This window comes from Atractosteus spatula (assembly GCF_055471065.1).
Source record: "Atractosteus spatula isolate fAtrSpa1 chromosome 10 unlocalized genomic scaffold, fAtrSpa1.hap1 SUPER_10_unloc_1, whole genome shotgun sequence".
Classification (NCBI taxonomy): Eukaryota; Metazoa; Chordata; class Actinopteri; order Semionotiformes; family Lepisosteidae; genus Atractosteus; species Atractosteus spatula.
Genome location: NW_028296612.1, coordinates 2,722,396 through 2,742,513, shown reverse-complemented (window position 1 = coordinate 2,742,513; position 20,118 = coordinate 2,722,396). Strand labels below are relative to the sequence as shown.

The 20,118-nt window shown below is 56.2% G+C and overlaps 1 protein-coding gene across 4 annotated transcripts; it reads left to right on the top strand.

Moving 5' to 3' along the window:
• Window positions 1-4,111: 4,111 nt before the first annotated feature.
• LOC148813423 (uncharacterized) lies at window positions 4,112-19,453 on the top strand. 4 transcript variants are annotated; one of them, XM_088908193.1, is made up of 12 exons: window positions 4,112-5,446; window positions 9,371-9,667; window positions 10,728-10,997; window positions 11,559-11,657; window positions 12,075-12,368; window positions 14,161-14,244; window positions 15,162-15,245; window positions 16,251-16,283; window positions 16,983-17,075; window positions 17,434-17,484; window positions 18,202-18,233; window positions 18,598-19,453. In XM_088908193.1, exons 1-12 carry the CDS (start codon window positions 5,374-5,376, stop codon window positions 18,730-18,732), a joined length of 1,545 nt encoding a protein of 514 aa, XP_088764319.1. In that variant the 5' UTR covers window positions 4,112-5,373; the 3' UTR covers window positions 18,733-19,453. The 4 variants fall into 4 exon arrangements, with proteins under 4 accessions (XP_088764319.1, XP_088764322.1, XP_088764321.1 ...); XM_088908196.1 differs by lacking the exon at window positions 16,983-17,075; XM_088908195.1 differs by lacking the exon at window positions 17,434-17,484.
• The last annotated feature ends 665 nt before the right edge of the window (window positions 19,454-20,118 follow it).

Below are 20,118 nucleotides of genomic sequence, written 5' to 3'. Positions count from 1 at the left end.
CAGCAGGATTGTGTGATGTGTGCTGATTACAGACACAGGCCAGCCTGTGATCCAGCAGGATTGTGTGGTGTGTGCTGATTACAGACACTGACCAGCCTGTGATCCAGCAGGATTGTGTGGTGTGTGCTGATTACAGACACAGGCCAGCCTGTGATCCAGCAGGATTGTGTGATGTGTGCTGATTACAGACACAGGCCAGCCTGTGATCCAGCAGGATTGTGTGGTGTGTGCTGATTACAGACACAGGCCAGCCTGTGATCCAGCAGGATTGTGTGATGTGTGCTGAGTACAGACACTGACCAGCCTGTGATCCAGCAGGATTGTGTGATGTGTGCTGATTACAGACACAGGCCAGCCTGTGATCCAGCAGGATTGTGTGATGTGTGCTGATTACAGACACTGACCAGCCTGTGATCCAGCAGGATTGTGTGATGTGTGCTGATTACAGACACAGGCCAGCCTGTGATCCAGCAGGATTGTGTGGTGTGTGCTGATTACAGACACAGGCCAGCCTGTGATCCAGCAGGATTGTGTGGTGTGTGCTGATTACAGACACAGGCCAGCCTGTGATCCAGCAGGATTGTGTGATGTGTGCTGATTACAGACACAGGCCAGCCTGTGATCCAGCAGGATTGTGTGATGTGTGCTGAGTACAGACACTGACCAGCCTGTGATCCGGCAGGATTGTGTGATGTGTGCTGATTACAGACACTGACCAGCCTGTGATCCAGCAGGATTGTGTGATGTGTGCTGATTACAGACACAGGCCAGCCTGTGATCCAGCAGGATTGTGTGGTGTGTGTTGATTACAGACACAGGCCAGCCTGTGATCCAGCAGGATTGTGTGATGTGTGCTGATTACAGACACAGGCCAGCAGGAGTCTCCCTGTCTCCGCGGCGACGTACCTCAGTCTCGGGCCCGCCGGAGCAGGAACAGTGTGAAACGCGGGCAGGCCCCACTCGGAGGAGCCCTTCGCCTCGCGGAGAATTTAATTGAGTTCGATCCGCCGGCAGTCAGGTTAGTCATGACTCTCGAGGAGCGATTCTAGGAGGGGACAGTTCAGCCAGTCTTCAGTTACACAAGCAGCTGGGTTAATGAAGCAATTAAGGGTCAATTAGGGACCTAATTGAATGTAAGGGCAGAAGTCCTGGGAGACGAGGCCCAGGCTGATACTGGCTCAGTTGGAGAGCAGACAGGTAGAATGCCCTCCCCCGTCACGTCACCTCATCGCCGCTGCCGTCTGGAGCGTCACGTATTGGGATGTGTTGGACAACAGTTACCGCAATTCGAGAGCAGTATTAAGAATCCCCCCCAAAAAACGTGAATTACACCTGAGAGCTGGCCCGTTGAGGAATATTTTCACTCTGCAACTCACCACTGGCACCCCCCCCCCCCCCCCCCCTACTGGAGCCCAGCAGGTGTGAGCCTGGCCAGTACCTGGAGGGGAGACTCCTGGGGAAAACTAAGGCTGCTGCTGGGAGAGAGATGAGTGGGGCCAGCAGGGGGCGCTCACCCTGCAGTCTGTGTGGGTCCTGATGCCCCAGTATCGTGACGGGGGACACTGGACTGTAAATAGGCGCCGTCCTTCACATGAGACGTCAAACCGAGGTCCTAACTCTCTGTGCTCATTAACAATCCCGGGGTGTCTCTCGAGAAGAGTAGGGGTATCACCCCAGTGTCCTGGCCTGATTCCCCCCCTGGTCTTGACCCATCATGGCCTCCTAATCACCCCCCTCTCTGAACTGGCTCCATCCCTCTGCTCTCCTCCCCACTGAGAGCTGCTGTGTGCTGAGCGGACTGGAGCATCATCCAGGTGGGGCTGCACACTGGGGGGGCTGGAGGGGATCCCCCTGACCTGGGAAGAGCTCTGAGGGGAGTGTCCAGAAAAGCGCTCTATAAGTGTAAGCAATTATTATTATTATAATTATTATTATTATTTCACCCATACCACTTCAGCTCACCAGAGGGCGCTGCTGTCCAGAAATGAGCAGAGCCGACCCTGCTGAGCGAAACCGATTGCAGTATGTATGAAGGGGCATCTCGCCAGCAGTTACATTGGCGTGCGCACGTACCCACAAAAAAAAGCAACTAGAGGAAACGGAAGCTACAGCAAGGAGTCTTAAACCCGCGTCTCCACAGCACAGCTGCAGTGACTCTCCCGGGACTGCAGGGGGCGCTAGTACAGTTCTGCCGGCCCACAGTGGGCCATGGGCTCTGACGTGGTCATCTCTCTGGACGCTGGAGGGGCTTGTAGAAGACAGTCTGACGTGGTCATCTCTCTGGACACTGGCCAGGGGCTTGTAGAAGACAGTCTGACGTGGTCATCTCTCTGGACACTGGAGGGGCTTGTAGAAGACACTCTGATGTGGTCATCTCTCTGGACGCTGGAGGGGCTTGTAGAAGACACTCTGACGTGGTCATCTCTCTGGACGCTGGCCAGGGGCTTGTAGAAGACACTCTGACGTGGTCATCTCTCTGGACGCTGGAGGGGCTTGTAGAAGACACTCTGACGTGGTCATCTCTCTGGACGCTGGCCAGGGGCTTGTAGAAGACAGTCTGACGTGGTCATCTCTCTGGACGCTGGCCAGGGGCTAGTAGAAGACAGTCTGACGTGGTCATCTCTCTGGACGCTGGCCAGGGGCTTGTAGAAGACAGTCTGACGTGGTCATCTCTGGACGCTGGCCAGGGGCTTGTAGAAGACAGTCTGACGTGGTCATCTCTCTGGACGCTGGCCAGGGACTTGTAGAAGACACTCTGACGTGGTCATCTCTCTGGACGCTGGAGGGGCTTGTAGAAGACAGTCTGACGTGGTCATCTCTCTGGACGCTGGAGGGGCTTGTAGAAGACACTCTGATGTGGTCATCTCTCTGGACACTGGCCAGGGGCTTGTAGAAGACACTCTGACGTGGTCATCTCTCTGGACGCTGGCCAGGGGCTTGTAGAAGACACTCTGACGTGGTCATCTCTCTGGACGCTGGAGGGGCTTGTAGAAGACACTCTGACGTGGTCATCTCTCTGGACGCTGGCCAGGGGCTTGTAGAAGACAGTCTGACGTGGTCATCTCTCTGGACGCTGGCCAGGGGCTTGTAGAAGACAGTCTGACGTGGTCATCTCTGGACGCTGGCCAGGGGCTTGTAGAAGACAGTCTGACGTGGTCATCTCTCTGGACGCTGGCCAGGGACTTGTAGAAGACACTCTGACGTGGTCATCTCTCTGGACGCTGGAGGGGCTTGTAGAAGACACTCTGATGTGGTCATCTCTCTGGACGCTGGAGGGGCTTGTAGAAGACACTCTGATGTGGTCATCTCTCTGGACACTGGCCAGGGGCTTGTAGAAGACACTCTGACGTGGTCATCTCTCTGGACGCTGGCCAGGGGCTTGTAGAAGACACTCTGACGTAGTCATCTCTCTGGACACTGGCCAGGGGCTTGTAGAAGACAGTCTGACGTGGTCATCTCTCTGGACACTGGCCAGGGGCTTGTAGAAGACACTCTGACGTGGTCATCTCTCTGGACGCTGGCCAGGGGCTTGTAGAAGACAGTCTGACGTGGTCATCTCTCTGGACGCTGGCCAGGGGCTTGTAGAAGACAGTCTGACGTGGTCATCTCTCTGGACGCTGGCCAGGGGCTTGTAGAAGACACTCTGACGTGGTCATCTCTCTGGACGCTGGCCAGGGGCTTGTAGAAGACAGTCTGACGTGGTCATCTCTCTGGACGCTGGCCAGGGGCTTGTAGAAGACACTCTGACGTGGTCATCTCTCTGGACGCTGGCCAGGGGCTTGTAGAAGACAGTCTGACGTGGTCATCTCTCTGGACGCTGGCCAGGGGCTTGTAGAAGACAGTCTGACGTGGTCATCTCTCTGGACGCTGGCCAGGGGCTTGTAGAAGACACTCTGACGTGGTCATCTCTCTGGACGCTGGCCAGGGGCTTGTAGAAGACACTCTGACGTGGTCATCTCTCTGGACGCTGGCCAGGGGCTTGTAGAAGACAGTCTGACGTGGTCATCTCTCTGGACGCTGGCCAGGGGCTTGTAGAAGACACTCTGACGTGGTCATCTCTCTGGACGCTGGCCAGGGGCTTGTAGAAGACAGTCTGACGTGGTCATCTCTCTGGACGCTGGAGGGGCTTGTAGAAGACAGTCTGACGTGGTCATCTCTCTGGACGCTGGAGGGGCTTGTAGAAGACAGTCTGACGTGGTCATCTCTCTGGACGCTGGAGGGGCTTGTAGAAGACAGTCTGACGTGGTCATCTCTCTGGACACTGGCCAGGGGCTTGTAGAAGACACTCCGCTGTCGGTTTTCACAAGTTCACGAGCAGCGGTGCCTTGAGAGTTGACCCCAGGCTTCTGTCGGGGGATCCAGTGCCGTTTTCTGGGCGGAGGCGCAGGCCGTTTGTGGACTCTTTCCTCAGCGGGAGCCGGGGGCGGTGTGGCTGCTGCAGCTGTTGACAGAATCGCCCCGCCAGGCTTCCTGCGGGCTTGAGCAAGAGGGGTTTCGATAGCCCTGGACTTCCAGAGTGGCGAAACACCGCAGTTCGCTGGCGGTGCGTCACGGCGCCGTGGTTAGAGAGCGCGTTTCCGGGCTCAGCGAAGGTCGTTGGTTTCCCAGCCACACCCACTGGGACCTGACTGGACCAGGGCTCGTGAGCTCTGGCGCTCTGGATCTGTGAAGGAAACCAGGGCTGATAGAGTGGGACAGGAGGCGCTTCTGTACACAGAGAGTGGTGGGGGTGGGGAACAAGCTGCCCAGTCCGTGTGGTTGAAGCCGATACCCTGGCTTCTCTCCAGACACAGCTGGGTGAGCTCCTCCAGTCAGGACAGGAGGCTCCTCTGTACGCAGAGGGTGGTGGGGGTGGGGAACAAGCTGGCCCAGCCCTGTGGTTGAAGCCGATACCCCGGCTTCTCTCCAGACACAGCTGGATGAGCTCCTCCAGTCAGGACAGGAAGTGCATCTTTACGCAGAGGGTGGTGGGGGTGGGGAGCAAGCTGTGTCCATTCAGAGGGTCTCATTCCGCCGCTGCCGGCCCGATCTCGCTCGCCGACACAGCCGCGGCCCTCCGACTCCCAGGATTCACTGCAGGAGTCGCAGATGAACCCGAAACCAGCAGAGGAAACTGCAGCCGTGTCTGTTCTGGCTGATGAGGAACCAGACCCTCACAGGGCCCCCACTGACATCACCGACTCTCGACAGGGAGGTCAAGAGAGTTGAACAGTCAAGTGCGGCAGCAGAGAGAGAGTCTTAGACCTTCCCTCTCAGAGGAAACACGCAGAGTGGAGAAACACAGAGCTTCACGCAGGAAGTGTGCAGAACTGGGCTGCAGTCAGGAGAGGAGGAGCTGAGCTCCCTCAGTTCACTCACTCAGAGCGCAGAGTCATGGAGGGACTCAGAGGAGCCCCAGAGCTTCTCCTGCTGGTCCTCCTCTCCCTGGCCAAAGGATCCCTCTCAGGTAAGAGCAGGACTGTCTTCTCTCGGGGGGGCTGGAGAGTGAGGGGGCTCCCAGTGTCAGTGTGGGGGGCTGGAGAGTGAGGGGGCTCCCAGTGTCAGTGTGGGGGGGGCAGGAGAGTGAAGGGGGCTCCCAGTGTCAGTGTGGGGGGGGCTGGAGAGTGAGGGGGCTCCCAGTGTCAGTGTGGGGGGGGCTGGAGAGTGAAGGGGGCTCCCAGTGTCAGTGTGGGGGGGGCTGGAGAGTGAAGGGGGCTCCCAGTGTCAGTGTGGGGGGGGGCTGGAGAGTGAGGGGGCTCCCAGTGTCAGTGTGGGGGGGGGTTGGAGAGTGAGGGGGCTCCCAGTGTCAGTGTGGGGGGCTGGAGAGTGAAGGGGGCTCCCAGTGTCAGTGTGGGGGGGGCTGGAGAGTGAAGGGGGCTCCCAGTGTCAGTGTGGGGGGGGGGCTGGAGAGTGAGGGGGCTCCCAGTGTCAGTGTGGGGGGGGCTGGAGAGTGAGGGGGCTCCCAGTGTCAGTGTGTGGGGGGGGGGGCTGGAGAGTGAAGGGGGCTCCCAGTGTCAATTTGGGGGGGGGGCAGGATATCCACACTGTTCTGACCCCCCCCCCCTGAGGCTCCAGCAGCGGCGCCCCCGCCTGCTGGTCTCACACACCTGGAGCACATCTGGAGTGACAGGTCTCCTGTCACTACAGACACACGATCACTAGTATCACTACTGCGTCACTAGTGTTTCTTCAGCTCGGGGTTTCCTACAGCCCGAGGGATTTCAAATCGGCACAGTATAATTGTGATCATATTGTACCGTGTGTATAGTTTGTTACTGAGTATAACGAACAACATTGCTAATAAGGGAACCGCTGGTTTTTTTCACCTATTATACTGACTGCTGGCTTGTGCACGTGGTTTTCTTTAATCAACGGGTTCCTGGATGCTGGATGTGATCTGACTGAGCGCTCCTGATCTGAGGGTGGGAGGTGCGGAGGACCGGGATGACAAGATCTGGAGAGGCTTTCCTCCTGGAATTCCACAGGGCGGCGGAGTTTATCCATCCGAGGAGACTCCGTGAATCCGCCATCGGGTGGCGCTGCGGCTCGTTGCCGTCGGTGTGCCTCCGCCCGGATGGTGACCTTTTATTTAGTCATTCTGTCGGGCAGCAGGGGGGTGGGCACTGCTGCCTCGCAGGTCTGGGGGCCCTGGGTTTGATTCTGGACCCGGGGGTGCTGTCTGGGTGGAGTCTGCATGTTCTCCCCGTGTTTGTGTGGGTTTCCTCCAGGTGGTCCGGTTTCCGGTCATAGTCTAAAGACATGCTGGTGGGTGAATTGGCTTCTGGGAAAACTGGCCCTGGTGTGTGTCTGTGTGTGTCCTGTGATGGACTGGTGTCCTGTCCAGGGTGTGTGAGTGTGTGTCCTGTGATGGACTGGTGTCCTGTCCAGGGTGTGTGTGAGTGTGTGTGTGTCCTGTGATGGACTGGTGTCCTGCCCAGTGTGTGAGTGTGTGTGTGTGTGTCCTGTGATGAACTGGTGTCCTGTCCAGAGTGTGTGAGTGTATGTGTGTGTGTGTCCTGTGATGGACTGGTGTCCTGTCCAGGGTGTGTGAGTGTGTGTGTGTGTGTGTGTGTGTGTGTGTCCTGTGATGGACTGGTGTCCTGTCCAGGGTGTGTGTGTGTGTGTGTGTCCTGTGATGGACTGGTGTCCTGTCCAGGGTGTGTGAGTCCTGTGATGGACTGGTGTCCTGTCCAGGGTGTGTGAGTGTGTGTGTGTGTCCTGTGATGGACTGGTGTCCTGTCCAGGGTGTGTGTGTGTGTCCTGTGATGGACTGGTGTCCTGTCCAGGGTGTGTGTGTGTGTGTCCTGTGATGGACTGGTGTCCTGTCCAGGGTGTGTGAGTGTGTGTGTGTCCTGTGATGGACTGGTGTCCTGTCCAGGGTGTGTGAGTGTGTGTGTGTGTCCTGTGATGGACTGGTGTCCTGTCCAGGGTGTGTGAGTGTGTGTGTGTCCTGTGATGGACTGGTGTCCTGTCCAGGGTGTGTGAGTGTGTGTGTGTGTCCTGTGATGGACTGGTGTCCTGTCCAGGGTGTGTGACTGTGTGTGTGTGTCCTGTGATGGACTGGTGTCCTGTCCAGGGTGTGTGAGTGTGTGTGTGTCCTGTGATGGACTGGTGTCCTGTCCAGGGTGTGTGTGTGTGTCCTGTGATGGACTGGTGTCCTGTCCAGGGTGTGTGAGTGTGTGTGTGTCCTGTGATGGACTGGTGTCCTGTCCAGGGTGTGTGAGTGTGTGTGTGTCCTGTGATGGACTGGTGTCCTGTTCAGGGTGTGTGTGTGTGTGTCCTGTGATGGACTGGTGTCCTGTCCAGGGTGTGTGAGTGTGTGTGTGTGTCCTGTGATGGACTGGTGTCCTGTCCAGGGTGAGCCCTGCCTTGTGCCTGTTGCTTGCTCCTCCCTGTGACCCTGGACTGGATATAAATGGATAGAAGTGGGATGCACGTACGTCTGGTGTGGATGGACTGGACTTGACCGGTCTCGATCTTGTGGAATGAGAAATTCAAAATTTTCTTTCAGTCATCCTGGACCTCGGACATTCTGGACGGACCTGTGGGTTTTCATGTGAAAGATGTTTCAGGGCCCAGCGTGTAACCTGGTGGTATTTCCATAGCCTGAAGGAGCAGGGCGATGTTTCTCAAGCTCCGTTATTTTTTATATTTTTTATCGCAGCGAATCTGCACTGTGCAGATTTAAGGTCACGAGCTCTGTGGTTCAACAGCTCTGTTCCGGGAAGAGGAACTCCGGTTGCAGGCTGTGGGTTTCACAGGAAGCTGGGTAGAGACATGAGAAGGCAGGATTTCGAATGGTGACAGGGCGAGACCACTCACAGCATTTCCATACTCATCAGAGCCCCAGTCCTGGGACCGGAGACGGCTGTCTCCAGTGGACTGTCTCCCATCAGAGCCCCAGTCCTGGGACAGGAGACAGCTGTCTCCAGTTTACTGTCTCCCATCAGAGCCCCAGTCCTGGGACCGGAGACAGCTGTCTCCAGTTTACTGTCTCCCATCAGAGCCCCAGTCCTGGGACAGGAGACAGCTGTCTCCAGTGGACTGTCTCCCATCAGAGCCCCAGTCCTGGGACAGGAGACAGCTGTCTCCAGTGGACTGTCTCCCATCAGAGCCCCAGTCCTGGGACAGGAGACAACTGTCTCCAGTGGAGTGTCTCTTATCAGAGCCCCAGTCCTGGACAGGAGACAACTGTCTCCAGTGGACTGTCTACTGTACTTTGTTACAGTACTGTACTACACTATACTGTATAACACATTACTGTACTACACTATACAGTACAATACTGTACTACACTCAGCTGTACAAATACGATACTTTACTGTACTACACCCAGCTGTACAATACGATACTCTACTGTATAATACACTACTGTACTACACTCCACTATACTGTACTGTACTATACCATTTGCTGCTGTACTACACTTGACCTGTGATCCTTTGGGAAAGGGCTGGATGAGGTTCTCTGATCTACTCTAGCAGGATGAGCCTCTCACTTGTAGCCTCTCTTACAGTCTTGGTGCAGTAACAGGACGCAGGTCCCCCCTGTGAAAACGCTCTGTAGCAATGGAATCAGATGATGCTGGATGAATGTTCTGAAAACAGCTGGAGGAGATCTCTGGATCAGCCGCCTAACCAGCCCCTGGCAACCTCTTCCATGCCCTTTATGAGGCTGCAGCAATGTCCCGTGGTCATCCTGTAGCGACGCGAGAGGAGTGAGGGGTGTGAACACACAGCTGGGAGGTGTCTGATCTGAAACAAGTTCTCCTCTTCAGTTATTGAACCCTGAGCTCCATCCCAGCCCCTCCTTCTGTGTGTCGGTCTGTCTCCCATGTAGACAGAGGGGCTGGTGCTCTGAGTCTGTTCTTCACCAGACCGTTCTTCCACAGGTCCAGCGATCCGCACTGTCCCTGTCCCAGAGGGAGGAGCTGTCACCCTTATCTGTGATGTGTCGAAGCCTGTTTCTTTCCATGAGCCAGTACTGTGGACAGTCACTCAGAGAGGTGTTGATCACACTGTGGTGACCAGACGTGAGGATGGACGTGTGGTTAAAGGAGCTGATGATCCACAGAACAGGTTCTCTCTGCTTGACGATTCCTCCCTCCTGATATGGAGTGTGAAGCCTGGAGACGCTGGACTGTACAGCTGTAACAGGCAGCCGGTGGCAGACTTACAGGTGACGACAGGTGAGAAGGTTTTTAATTTCAGCGTCTGTCTTTAGTGGTTCTTGTCCAGTCGGTGTTTTTTTTGCCGTTTCTCCCAGCACTCGGTAACCAGTATCTCACACCGGGCCTTCCTGCTCACCAGCTCTTTGAAATACGAAAGCAAGTTTAATTTCGTAAGTCGCTCGTTGCTCAGACTGGTGTCAGGCCAGAGTATTGCCTTGAATTCGATGTGTGACGATGTGTTATCTCCCGAGCTCCCCTCCCTGTGTTTCGCAGTAGGAAGGGGTTGTGAACTAAGTCTTTAATGGACAGACAGTGAGTGTTGCTCTGCTCGCAGAGCAAAGTCAAGATCGTGTGAGTCGGTGAGGAACTAGTGACTCCTCCTGACTCGGGGGGAGCAGACCGGAACATCAAGTTCTGTTTCTGTCACTGTGGGACAGAATATTTTTCCGATGTGCTTCAGCAGCTGAGTCACCACACCGTTGCGCTGGTGTTGAAGGTCAGAGGCCGTGTGTGTTTAGGTTCACTCACGGGATTTTTCTAACTGAACGTTTGTGATTGTAAGACGTTTCAAAAGCCTGACCAGGCTCTTGGTCCCTGACAGAAGTCACCTTTGGAGGGCTTTTTAGGGGTCTATAGAGACACTTAAGGAAATGGTGGTAGAGGCTACTGAAGAGTTCACAGCTCCAGGGCCTTAGGACATGAAAAGATTCAGGATTTCAAAACTGCTCTGAAACAGTGGTTTTTGATCATTCTCACATTTTGACCAATCATCTTCTCAGAATTGGTCAGGTGAGTGAGGGGCAAATGTTGTATCAGTTGCTTGCTCAGTTTGCATATTGAAGGATCTGCCCTCTTTTCCCAGACGACAGATACAGTAGGTGATCTAACTCTGAAAGCCCCCACTTCCTGGTTTTAAACGGTCACTCAATTGTCTTGTGTCAGCTGGTCAGGTGACTGACGGTTGCAGGTCATTCCCACAGCATTCTGGGAAATGTAGTCTGAGCCTACTGTGTCCAAAGTCTTATTGACTGAGGTTTCCCTTCTCTCAGTCTAAGAGTATTTTGCTTCTCTCCCACAGTGATAATCTCTGTGCCTGAGGGTCAGTACCTCGTCCTGAACTGCAGTGACCCTCCTCCAGCACAGGGGACCTCAGTCCAGTGGACATACAGGAGGGACAGAGAGGGGGACACACAGGCCACTGACGTCACAAGGAAGATACTCAACACAAAACAAAAGAAATACCATGTTTATAGCAGTGGTGCTCTTTACATTCATGATGTATCGCTGGACGACTCTGGACTGTACTACTGTAACAATCAGGCTGTGGCAGAGCTGGAGGTGCTGGGAGGTGAGGATGAGGAGCAGTGTGGTCTGATTGAGAAGCCAGTGAGTCCAGGGGTCTGTGTCCCTGGTCCAGTGAGTCCAGGGGTCTGTGTCCCTGGTCCAGTTAGTAGAAAACCATGATTTGTCAGGTTTTTATGGGCTTATTTTAACACAAGGGTGGTGGGGGTGGGGAACAAGCTGCCCAGCCCTGTGGTTGAAGCCGATACCCTGGCTTCTCTCCAGACACAGCTGGGTGAGCTCCTCCAGTCAGGACAGGAGGCTCTTCTGTACACAGAGAGGGGCGGGGGTGGGGAACAAGCTGCCCAGCTGTGTGGTTGAAGCCGATACCCTGGCTTCTCTCCAGACACAGCTGGGTGAGCTCCTCCAGTCAGGACAGGAGGCTCTTCTGTACACAGAGAGGGGCGGGGGTGGGGAACAAGCTGCCCAGCTGTGTGGTTGAAGCCGATACCCTGGCTTCTTTCCAGACACAGCTGGGTGAGCTCCTCCAACAAATTTGATGCTTGCAACCAAAAGGGCCACATGACCTCCTCTCAGTTGATGTTCTTATCTATGTTGGCATCCACAGGGACGGGAGAGACAGGAGACACAGGTACACCTGCCAGAACTAAGACTTCACCAGGGAAACATGCTGCAGACAGAGCAGGGGAAGGTGGCAGAGACACAGGTGTGTGTGACCCTTGGATCTATTAGCTCCTATGTGAGGCAGATTCCCGGTGATTCTTAAGGAAAGGGCTGGATGAGATCATTGGATCATCTACTCAAGCAGGATGAGCCTCTCTTACAGTCGTAACACAGTAACAGGAAAATCCTAAACTCATGAGACACAGGATCCGCTGTGAATCCTGGAAACACTCTGTAAACAGGGCGATTCGACTACAGTGAATGTTATGTTCCTACGCTCTTATTGCAGGAACTGGTGTGAACATACAACAGAAACACTTGTGTCTTAAACATCCTGTTATACAAGTTCCTCATGGTTTGTAAACCTCAAGCCCCTCCTTCTGTGTGTCTTGTCTGTCTCCCGTGTAGACAGAGGGGCTGGTGCTCTGAGTCTGTTCTTCACCAGACTGTTCTTCCACAGGACCAGCGATCAGCACTTTCCCAGAGGGAAGAGCTGTCACCCTGGGATGTAATGTGAGAAAGCCTGTTTCTTCCCATGAGCCAGTACTGTGGACAGTCTCTCAGAGAGGTGGTCCTGATCACACTGTGGTGACCAGACGTGAGGATGGAAGTGTGGTCAAAGGAGCTGATGATCCACAGAACAGATTCTCTCTGCTTGACGATTCCTCCCTCCTGATATCGAGTGTGAAGCCTGGAGACGCTGGGCTGTACAGCTGTAACAGGCAGCCGGTGGTAGAACTACAGGTGACGACAGGTGAGCAGTCCGAAGCTCTTCCCTGCTGTGTCTGTCTTGAGCTGGTCTGGCCCAGAGGGGTTTCCTCCCAGCTGGCAGCAGCTCTGACCTCAGAGGAGTGTGGAGCAAGAGAAGCAGCAGCAGGCGCTGTTCTGCTGTCGGGGGGTCAGGGCTACGTCTTCAGCGCGTTTCTCTTCAGGCCCACGGGAGGCGCGCGCCCTTGCGAGATGGAGCCGAGATGAGTTTCTCGGGACGCCCCCGTCCCACAACCTCCCAACGGAAAACAAAAGCTCAGGCACTCTCACTACAAATGAAAGCCCGGAGTCAGGTGTCTCCTTGTCCTCTTCCAGTGTGTGGAGCAGGGCGTCCCCCCAGGCCCCCCGCTCGCTGTCCCCAGCGCCTGACTACGGTTCTCCGTCTCTGTCCCCCCCCGCTGCCTGAGTTCCGCACCTCAGTCACGGAGTTGGGCAGCTTCTGGCTCACCTCTGCTTTGACGTCTCGTCTCGGAGTCCTCGAGTTCCTTCTTCGCCTCCATCTCGAGATCCTGTCTCTCTGTCCCGGCAGTGTGGCTCGCCCCTGGGCTTTCAGTGTGTGGAGATCCTGTCTCTCTGTCCCCAGAGTGTGGCTCGCCCCTGGGCTTTCAGTGTGTGGAGATCCTGTCTCTCTGTCCCCAGAGTGTGGCTCGCCCCTGGGCTTTCAGTGTGTGGAGATCCTGTCTCTCTGTCCCCAGAGTGTGGCTCGCCCCTGGGCTTTCAGTGTGTGGAGATCCTGTCTCTCTGTCCCCAGAGTGTGGCTCGCCCCTGGGCTTTCAGTGTGTGGAGATCCTGTCTCTCTGTCCCCAGAGTGTGGCTCGCCCCTGGGCTTTCAGTGGCGTCACCACCATCGCCCTGTTCTCTCTCTAGGGAGCAGTGCTCATCGTCGTCTGCTCTGTCTTTCTCTTGGCCTTTCTGGGGCTCGGCCCCAGTCGTTTCTCAGGTTTGGGTTGTAAAATGAGTGAGGTGTAAGACAGTAGTTGGATTCCGTGGGGTTTTACTCTGTGACCTGCGAGCTGAGAAGTTATGCCATCGTCTCTGTCACTGGAAGTCCGTTCTTTCTGTGTTTAATCACAGTGTCTGTGTGTTTATGCCCTTAACTCTCATCATTTTTTCCTCGTCTGATCCCAGGACCTTTCTTGGACTTTGCCCCCACTCAGATTTGGATTGTAAAATTAGTGAGGTGTAAAAAAAGAATCGAACGCTTACACTGTGCACTTTATGGCCGTCTGTCAGTTTTTTTTTTTAAATGATAACATTCCAGGACTCCTCCTTTCTTATCAGCAAACCCAGAGTGATCCAAAACCATGATCTGTCCGCTCAGCTTCTTCCAACGTCTGCTTGTCTCCAACTGGGACCGAGGCTCTACTGTACACAGAGGGGGGTGGGGGTGGGGAACAAGCTGCCCAGCCCTGTGGTTGAAGCCGATACCCTGGCTCCTCTCCAGACACAGCTGGGTGAGCTCCTCCAGTCAGGACAGGAGGCTCTTCTGTACACAGAGGGTGGCGGGGGTGGGGAACAAGCTGCCCAGCCGTGTGGTTGAAGCCGATACCCTGGCTTCTCTCCAGACACAGCTGGGTGAGCTCCTCCAGTCAGGACAGGAGGCTCTTCTGTACACAGAGGGTGGCGGGGGTGGGGAACAAGCTGCCCAGCCCTGTGCTGGAAACCACAAGACCCAGCCGTATGAGACCTGGGATCAGTTAATTAAGTTCTAATCGGGCCAGATGGTCCAAGTGGCCTCGTTTGTAACTGTTCTTGTGTTCTTATCTCCTCGGGGACAGGAGGCACAAGTCCAACTCCTGGAGCTGAGACTTCCTCTGGGAAACCTGCTCCAGGCGGAGGAGGAAAGAGTGGTGATGATACAGGTGAGTGTGAGGCTGAACTTACACGAGCTACAGAACAAGCTGGTGAGCAGACCTCTGCTGTTCTGATCAGCAAACACGCCTGGCCTGTTTGCTTGCTTCACCCTTTGTACATCTGACACCGAGAGCAAGAGCCGCTTCTGTGCACAGAGGGTGGTGGGGGTGGGGAACAAGCTGCCCAGTCCGTGTGGTTGAAGCCGATACCCTGGCTTCTCTCCAGACACAGCTGGGTGAGCTCCTCCAGTCAGGACAGGAGGCTCTACTGTACACAGAGGGTGGTGGGGGTGGGGAACAAGCTGCCCAGTCCGTGTGGTTGAAGCCGATACCCTGGCTCCTCTCCAGACACAGCTGGGTGAGCTCCTCCAGTCAGGACAGGAGGCTCTACTGTACACAGAGGGTGGTGGGGGTGGGGAACAAGCTGCCCAGTCCGTGTGGTTGAAGCCGATACCCTGGCTTCTCTCCAGACACAGCTGGGTGAGCTCCTCCAGTCAGGACAGGAGGCTCTACTGTACACAGAGGGTGGTGGGGGTGGGGAACAAGCTGCCCAGTCCGTGTGGTTGAAGCCGATACCCTGGCTTCTCTCCAGACACAGCTGGGTGAGCTCCTCCAGTCAGGACAGGAGGCTCTTCTGTACACAGAGGGTGGCGGGGGTGGGGAACAAGCTGCCCAGCCGTGTGGTTGAAGCCGATACCCTGGCTTCTCTCCAGACACAGCTGGGTGAGCTCCTCCAGTCAGGACAGGAGGCTCTTCTGTACACAGAGGGTGGCGGGGGTGGGGAACAAGCTGCCCAGCCCTGTGCTGGAAACCACAAGACCCAGCCGTATGAGACCTGGGATCAGTTAATTAAGTTCTAATCGGGCCAGATGGTCCAAGTGGCCTCGTTTGTAACTGTTCTTGTGTTCTTATCTCCTCGGGGACAGGAGGCACAAGTCCAACTCCTGGAGCTGAGACTTCCTCTGGGAAACCTGCTCCAGGCGGAGGAGGAAAGAGTGGTGATGATACAGGTGAGTGTGAGGCTGAACTTACACGAGCTACAGAACAAGCTGGTGAGCAGACCTCTGCCGTTCTGATCAGCAAACACGCCTGGCCTGTTTGCTTGCTTCACCCTTTGTACATCTGACACCGAGAGCAAGAGCCGCTTCTGTGCACAGAGGGTGGTGGGGGTGGGGAACGAGCTGCCCAGTCCGTGTGGTTGAAGCCGATACCCTGGCTTCTCTCCAGACACAGCTGGGTGAGCTCCTCCAGTCAGGACAGGAGGCTCTACTGTACACAGAGGGTGGTGGGGGTGGGGAACAAGCTGCCCAGTCCGTGTGGTTGAAGCCGATACCCTGGCTCCTCTCCAGACACAGCTGGGTGAGCTCCTCCAGTCAGGACAGGAGGCTCTTCTGTACACAGAGGGTGGTGGGGGTGGGGAACAAGCTGCCCAGTCCGTGTGGTTGAAGCCGATACCCTGGCTTCTCTCCAGACACAGCTGGGTGAGCTCCTCCAGTCAGGACAGGAGGCTCTACTGTACACAGAGGGTGGTGGGGGTGGGGAACAAGCTGCCCAGTCCGTGTGGTTGAAGCCGATACCCTGGCTTCTCTCCAGACACAGCTGGACAAGCTCCTTGTATTACCTAACTTCTGACTACGCTCACTGTGCGCTGTCGGGCCGAAACGGCGTCCCGCTTGTGTCCTTCCTAATGGTTTTATCCGTGTTGGTGTCCTCGGGGACAGGAGGCACGAGCACAACCCCTGATATGAGACCTGCCCCCGGTGCAGGAGGAGGCAGTGGCGAGGACGGGGGGTGAGCCAGGCCGAAGGTCGGCGAGAGGCCGAGCAAACGCACTCCTCCGGTCTTTATCACTGGGCTCCGGTGGGGTCCGTGCGCGCGGGGTCTTTAACGGCCTTGTCGGCTTCGAGCCGGGCGTCTTTCAGATCGAGTGCAGGTTCTTGGCGTTTCAAAAGCCCGTCCGTTTCAAACTACCGGCGACATTCCTGTGACTGTTCTCTCCTTTCTCCTCGCTTCAGCAGTGGGATCTTCCCTTTGGGAAAGAGGAAAAGGTTGGTGTGCCGTATCGTGCTTATTACACCTGTGTCACGTCCTCATGACGCACTTATTACCACTTACAAGTACACTGCACTTCAACTTTTTAAGTTGAACCCGGGCCATGGATGGAGACGTCAAAACTACATTACCCATAAATCTCTGTGTGTGTGTGGGGGGGGGGGGAGGAATGAGGTGCTGTCCTCGGTCTCCTGACGAACTGTTACAACGGTTTGTCAGAACTACATTCCCCATAATGCCGCGGGGGGGGTGAGCGGCGGTCCTCTGTTACCTGACCAACTGTTGCAGCAGCTTGTCTGAACTACATTCCCCATAATGCTGTGGGGGGAGTCTCCTGACAAACTGTTACAACAGCTTGTCTGAACTACATTCCCCATAATGCTGTGGGGGGAGTCTCCTGACAAACTGTTACAACAGCTTGTCAGAACTACATTCCCCATAATGCTGTGGGTGGGGGGGGGGGGGTGAGCAGCGGTCCTCAGTCTCCCGACGAACTGTGTTCCAGCAGCTTGTCTGAACTACATTCCCCATAATGCTGTGGGGGGGGGGGGGGAGTGAGCCGCTGTCCTCAGTCAAACGTCTGGCTGGCGCGAGACGGGAAGGAAACTTGGGGCTGAAGGAGAGTAAATCACAGACACGCGGAGACACTGGAGCGACAGCCCTGTGAACGCCCTGCTGTGTGTCCCCCTCTGCAGTGGTCATCCCCGTGCTTCTTGGCCTGTGCGCGCTGGCCCTGCTGACCGGAGCGGCGCTGTTCTGGTGCAGGAGGAAGAGAGGGCCGGGCACAGGTAGGGGTTCGGCCTGAGCAGCGGCACCCCTGGGTGTCTTAACTGCGGGGCTACTGCCCCGGTGTGTCACCGAGCTTCACCGGGCCAGCACTGGGGCGGGAGACACATGGTGAGTGCTGTTGGGGGACCAGCAGGGGGCGATCTCTCCAGTCCAGAATATCCCCTCAGCTGTCAGAGGCAGAACTGGGCCGGACTGGTCAGTACTGGGATTGTTAGGCCGTCTAGTCGGAGGGAAACCAGCTCTCTGCTGTGAGTGGTGTTGGGGGACCAGCAGGGGGCGCTCAGGACTGGCTGGGGGAGCCCTGGCCCCGCTCTGTCGCCGGGCTCTCGGAGTGACGAGCTGCTCCTGCTGTTTCAGGCTCCCGGGACGAGGGCGTGTCGCTGCAGAGAGCCTCACCGTCGGCACTGGGTGAGTGAGGGGGTCCCCCCGGCCCCCCCGAGAGGGCGGCGGGAGGGGGTCTGTGGTCGACACGGGCAGCACAGAAAGGGAGAGTTTGTTTGAGATTTTAACGCTCGGCGGTCACTGACATCAGGAACCGGATGCAACAGCTGTTAGCTGTAGGTTTTCTTTAACTTCAAGAGGAAACCACATCGAAGTGCACATTAAGCAGAGACTCTTTACACAGAGGGTGGTGGGGGTGGGGAACAAGCTGCCCAGTCCGTGTGGTTGAAGCCAATACCCTGGCTTCTCACCAGACACAGCTGGGTGAGCTCCTCCAGTCAGGACAGGAGGCTTTTCTGTACACAGAGGGGGGTGGGGGTGGGGAACAAGCCGCCCAGCCGTGGTGTTGAAGGAAGCCAGGGTGTCGGCTTCAAGTTGCAGCGGGATGAGATACTCGGATCAGCGACGGGCCCGATGGCCTCCTGTCGCTCTGAACCGCTTGCGCGATCTCCCTGCATCCTTCACACTGCGGGTGGGACGCGCTCGGTGCCCGTCTTGAGCGAAGGTCCTGCTGGATCAGCAGTGTGTACAGGGGCGGACCTGGGCCTCAGGCACAGGGGGATTGTGGGATCTGCGCAGGCCCCTCAGCACAAGGGGATTGTGGGATCTGCGCGGGCCCCTCCCTCTCGCTCACTGCCCGTCTCTCTCTCTCTCTCTCTCTCTCTCTCTCTCTCTGTCCCGCAGGGACCGAGACGACACAGTCCGCGGCGGGGCAGGTAGGTGCAGGTCGGGATGAGAATGGGATTTGGATTGGGGGTAGGATGGCTTTAAACCGAACAAGGATGGGATTAGAAATGGATTAGGATGGGTACAGTGTGGGATTGGGATGGGATGGGATTAGTCAAGTAGGAGGGGATTTGATTAGGATGGGATCTGGTTTTATATGGAATAATGGTTGCATTAGGATGGGATAAGAGGGGAATTAGGATGGGTATAGTGTGGGATTGGGATGGGATTAGCATGTTTTAATATGGAATTAGGCTGGGATTAGTAAAGGATTCGATTTGGATGGGGGCTGGATTTGGGGGTTGGGACAGCAGAGACAAACCGGGCCTCTCCCTTCCTGTCCCCGTATCCCAGGTGGACATTGTCCAGGAGGAGGGAGAGGTCCACTACGCCTCCCTGGGACACCAGGGCAAGAGGGACCCGAGGTCCCGGGCCCAGGACGCGGACTCCAGCGTGGTCTACTCCTCCGTCGCCCGGGGCGCGCAGTGACGCTGCGTCTCAACGCCTGGGAATGTCCCAGGAGGCACCCTGCGACAGGACAGGACAGGAGCGGCGGATCAGACCTGCCAGAGAGCCCAAGGGACACTAGGTGAACGTGCAATCGAACCCAAGAGCAGGAGGCTCTTCTGTGCACAGAGGGTGGCGGGGGTGTGGAACAAGCTGCCCAGTCCGTGTGGTTGAAGCCGATACCCTGGCTCCTCTCCAGACACAGCTGGGTGAGCTCCTCCAGTCAGGACAGGAGGCTCTACTGTACACAGAGGGTGGTGGGGGTAGGGAACAGGCTGCCCAGCCCTGTGGTTGAAGCCGATACCCCGGCTTCTCTCCAGACACAGCTGGGTGAGCTCCTCCAGTCAGGACAGGAGGCTCTACTGTACACAGAGGGTGGCGGGGGTGTGGAACAGGCTGCCCAGCCGTGAGTCAGCGGCTCCGATCGGTTAACTCCTCACCTGGCCCCTTGGCTTCCATTCGCTTGTCCCGGTGCTCCCTGACCTTTTCCTTCACAAGTCCCGGGCTTGTCCCACGTTGCTCAGTTCGGCCCCCCCTGCCTGCCCTCCTGGGTCCAGTCTGCCGCACGCCAGCGCCCCCCTGTGGCTGCTCCCCGCCGGTCCGTGGTCGAAGAGCAGAAGTCTCCCAGGAGACGTGACCTGTAAGGGTATTGCTCTTGGTGTTCTCAGTAGGAATAAAAACGCTTGTATGATGCTCACTGTGATTCTCGTGCTGGCCAGACTTTTTCGTACCGAAATGTGGAGATCGAAACCTGAACCTAAAGTTTGTAACTTGTACCCCGATTCCTCAAACAAAATCTAAAAATAGCCATGGAAAACGGGTTGACGCAAATCTTGTTGCGTTTATGCAAGAAGTTATTAGTGTTCCAGCTGCCTCTGTTGTTCTGTTGACTCATTTCATGTCCATGTCATTAGATGTGTTCAAGTCTGCTTCTGGCTCCCGGACTTGAACACACACACACACACACACACACGCCCTGGACAGGACACCAGTCCATCACAGGACACACACACACACTCACACACCCTGGACAGGACACCAGTCCATCACAGGACACACACACACACTCACACACCCTGGACAGGACACCAGTCCATCACAGGACACACACACACACTCACACACCCTGGACAGGACACCAGTCCATCACAGGACACACACACACTCACACACCCTGGACAGGACACCAGTCCCTCACAGGACACACACACACACTCACACACCCTGGACAGGACACCAGTCCCTCACAGGACACACACAGACACTCACACACCCTGGACAGGACACCAGTCCATCACAGGACACACACACACACACACACACCCTGGACAGGACACTAGTCCATCAGAGGACACACACACACACACA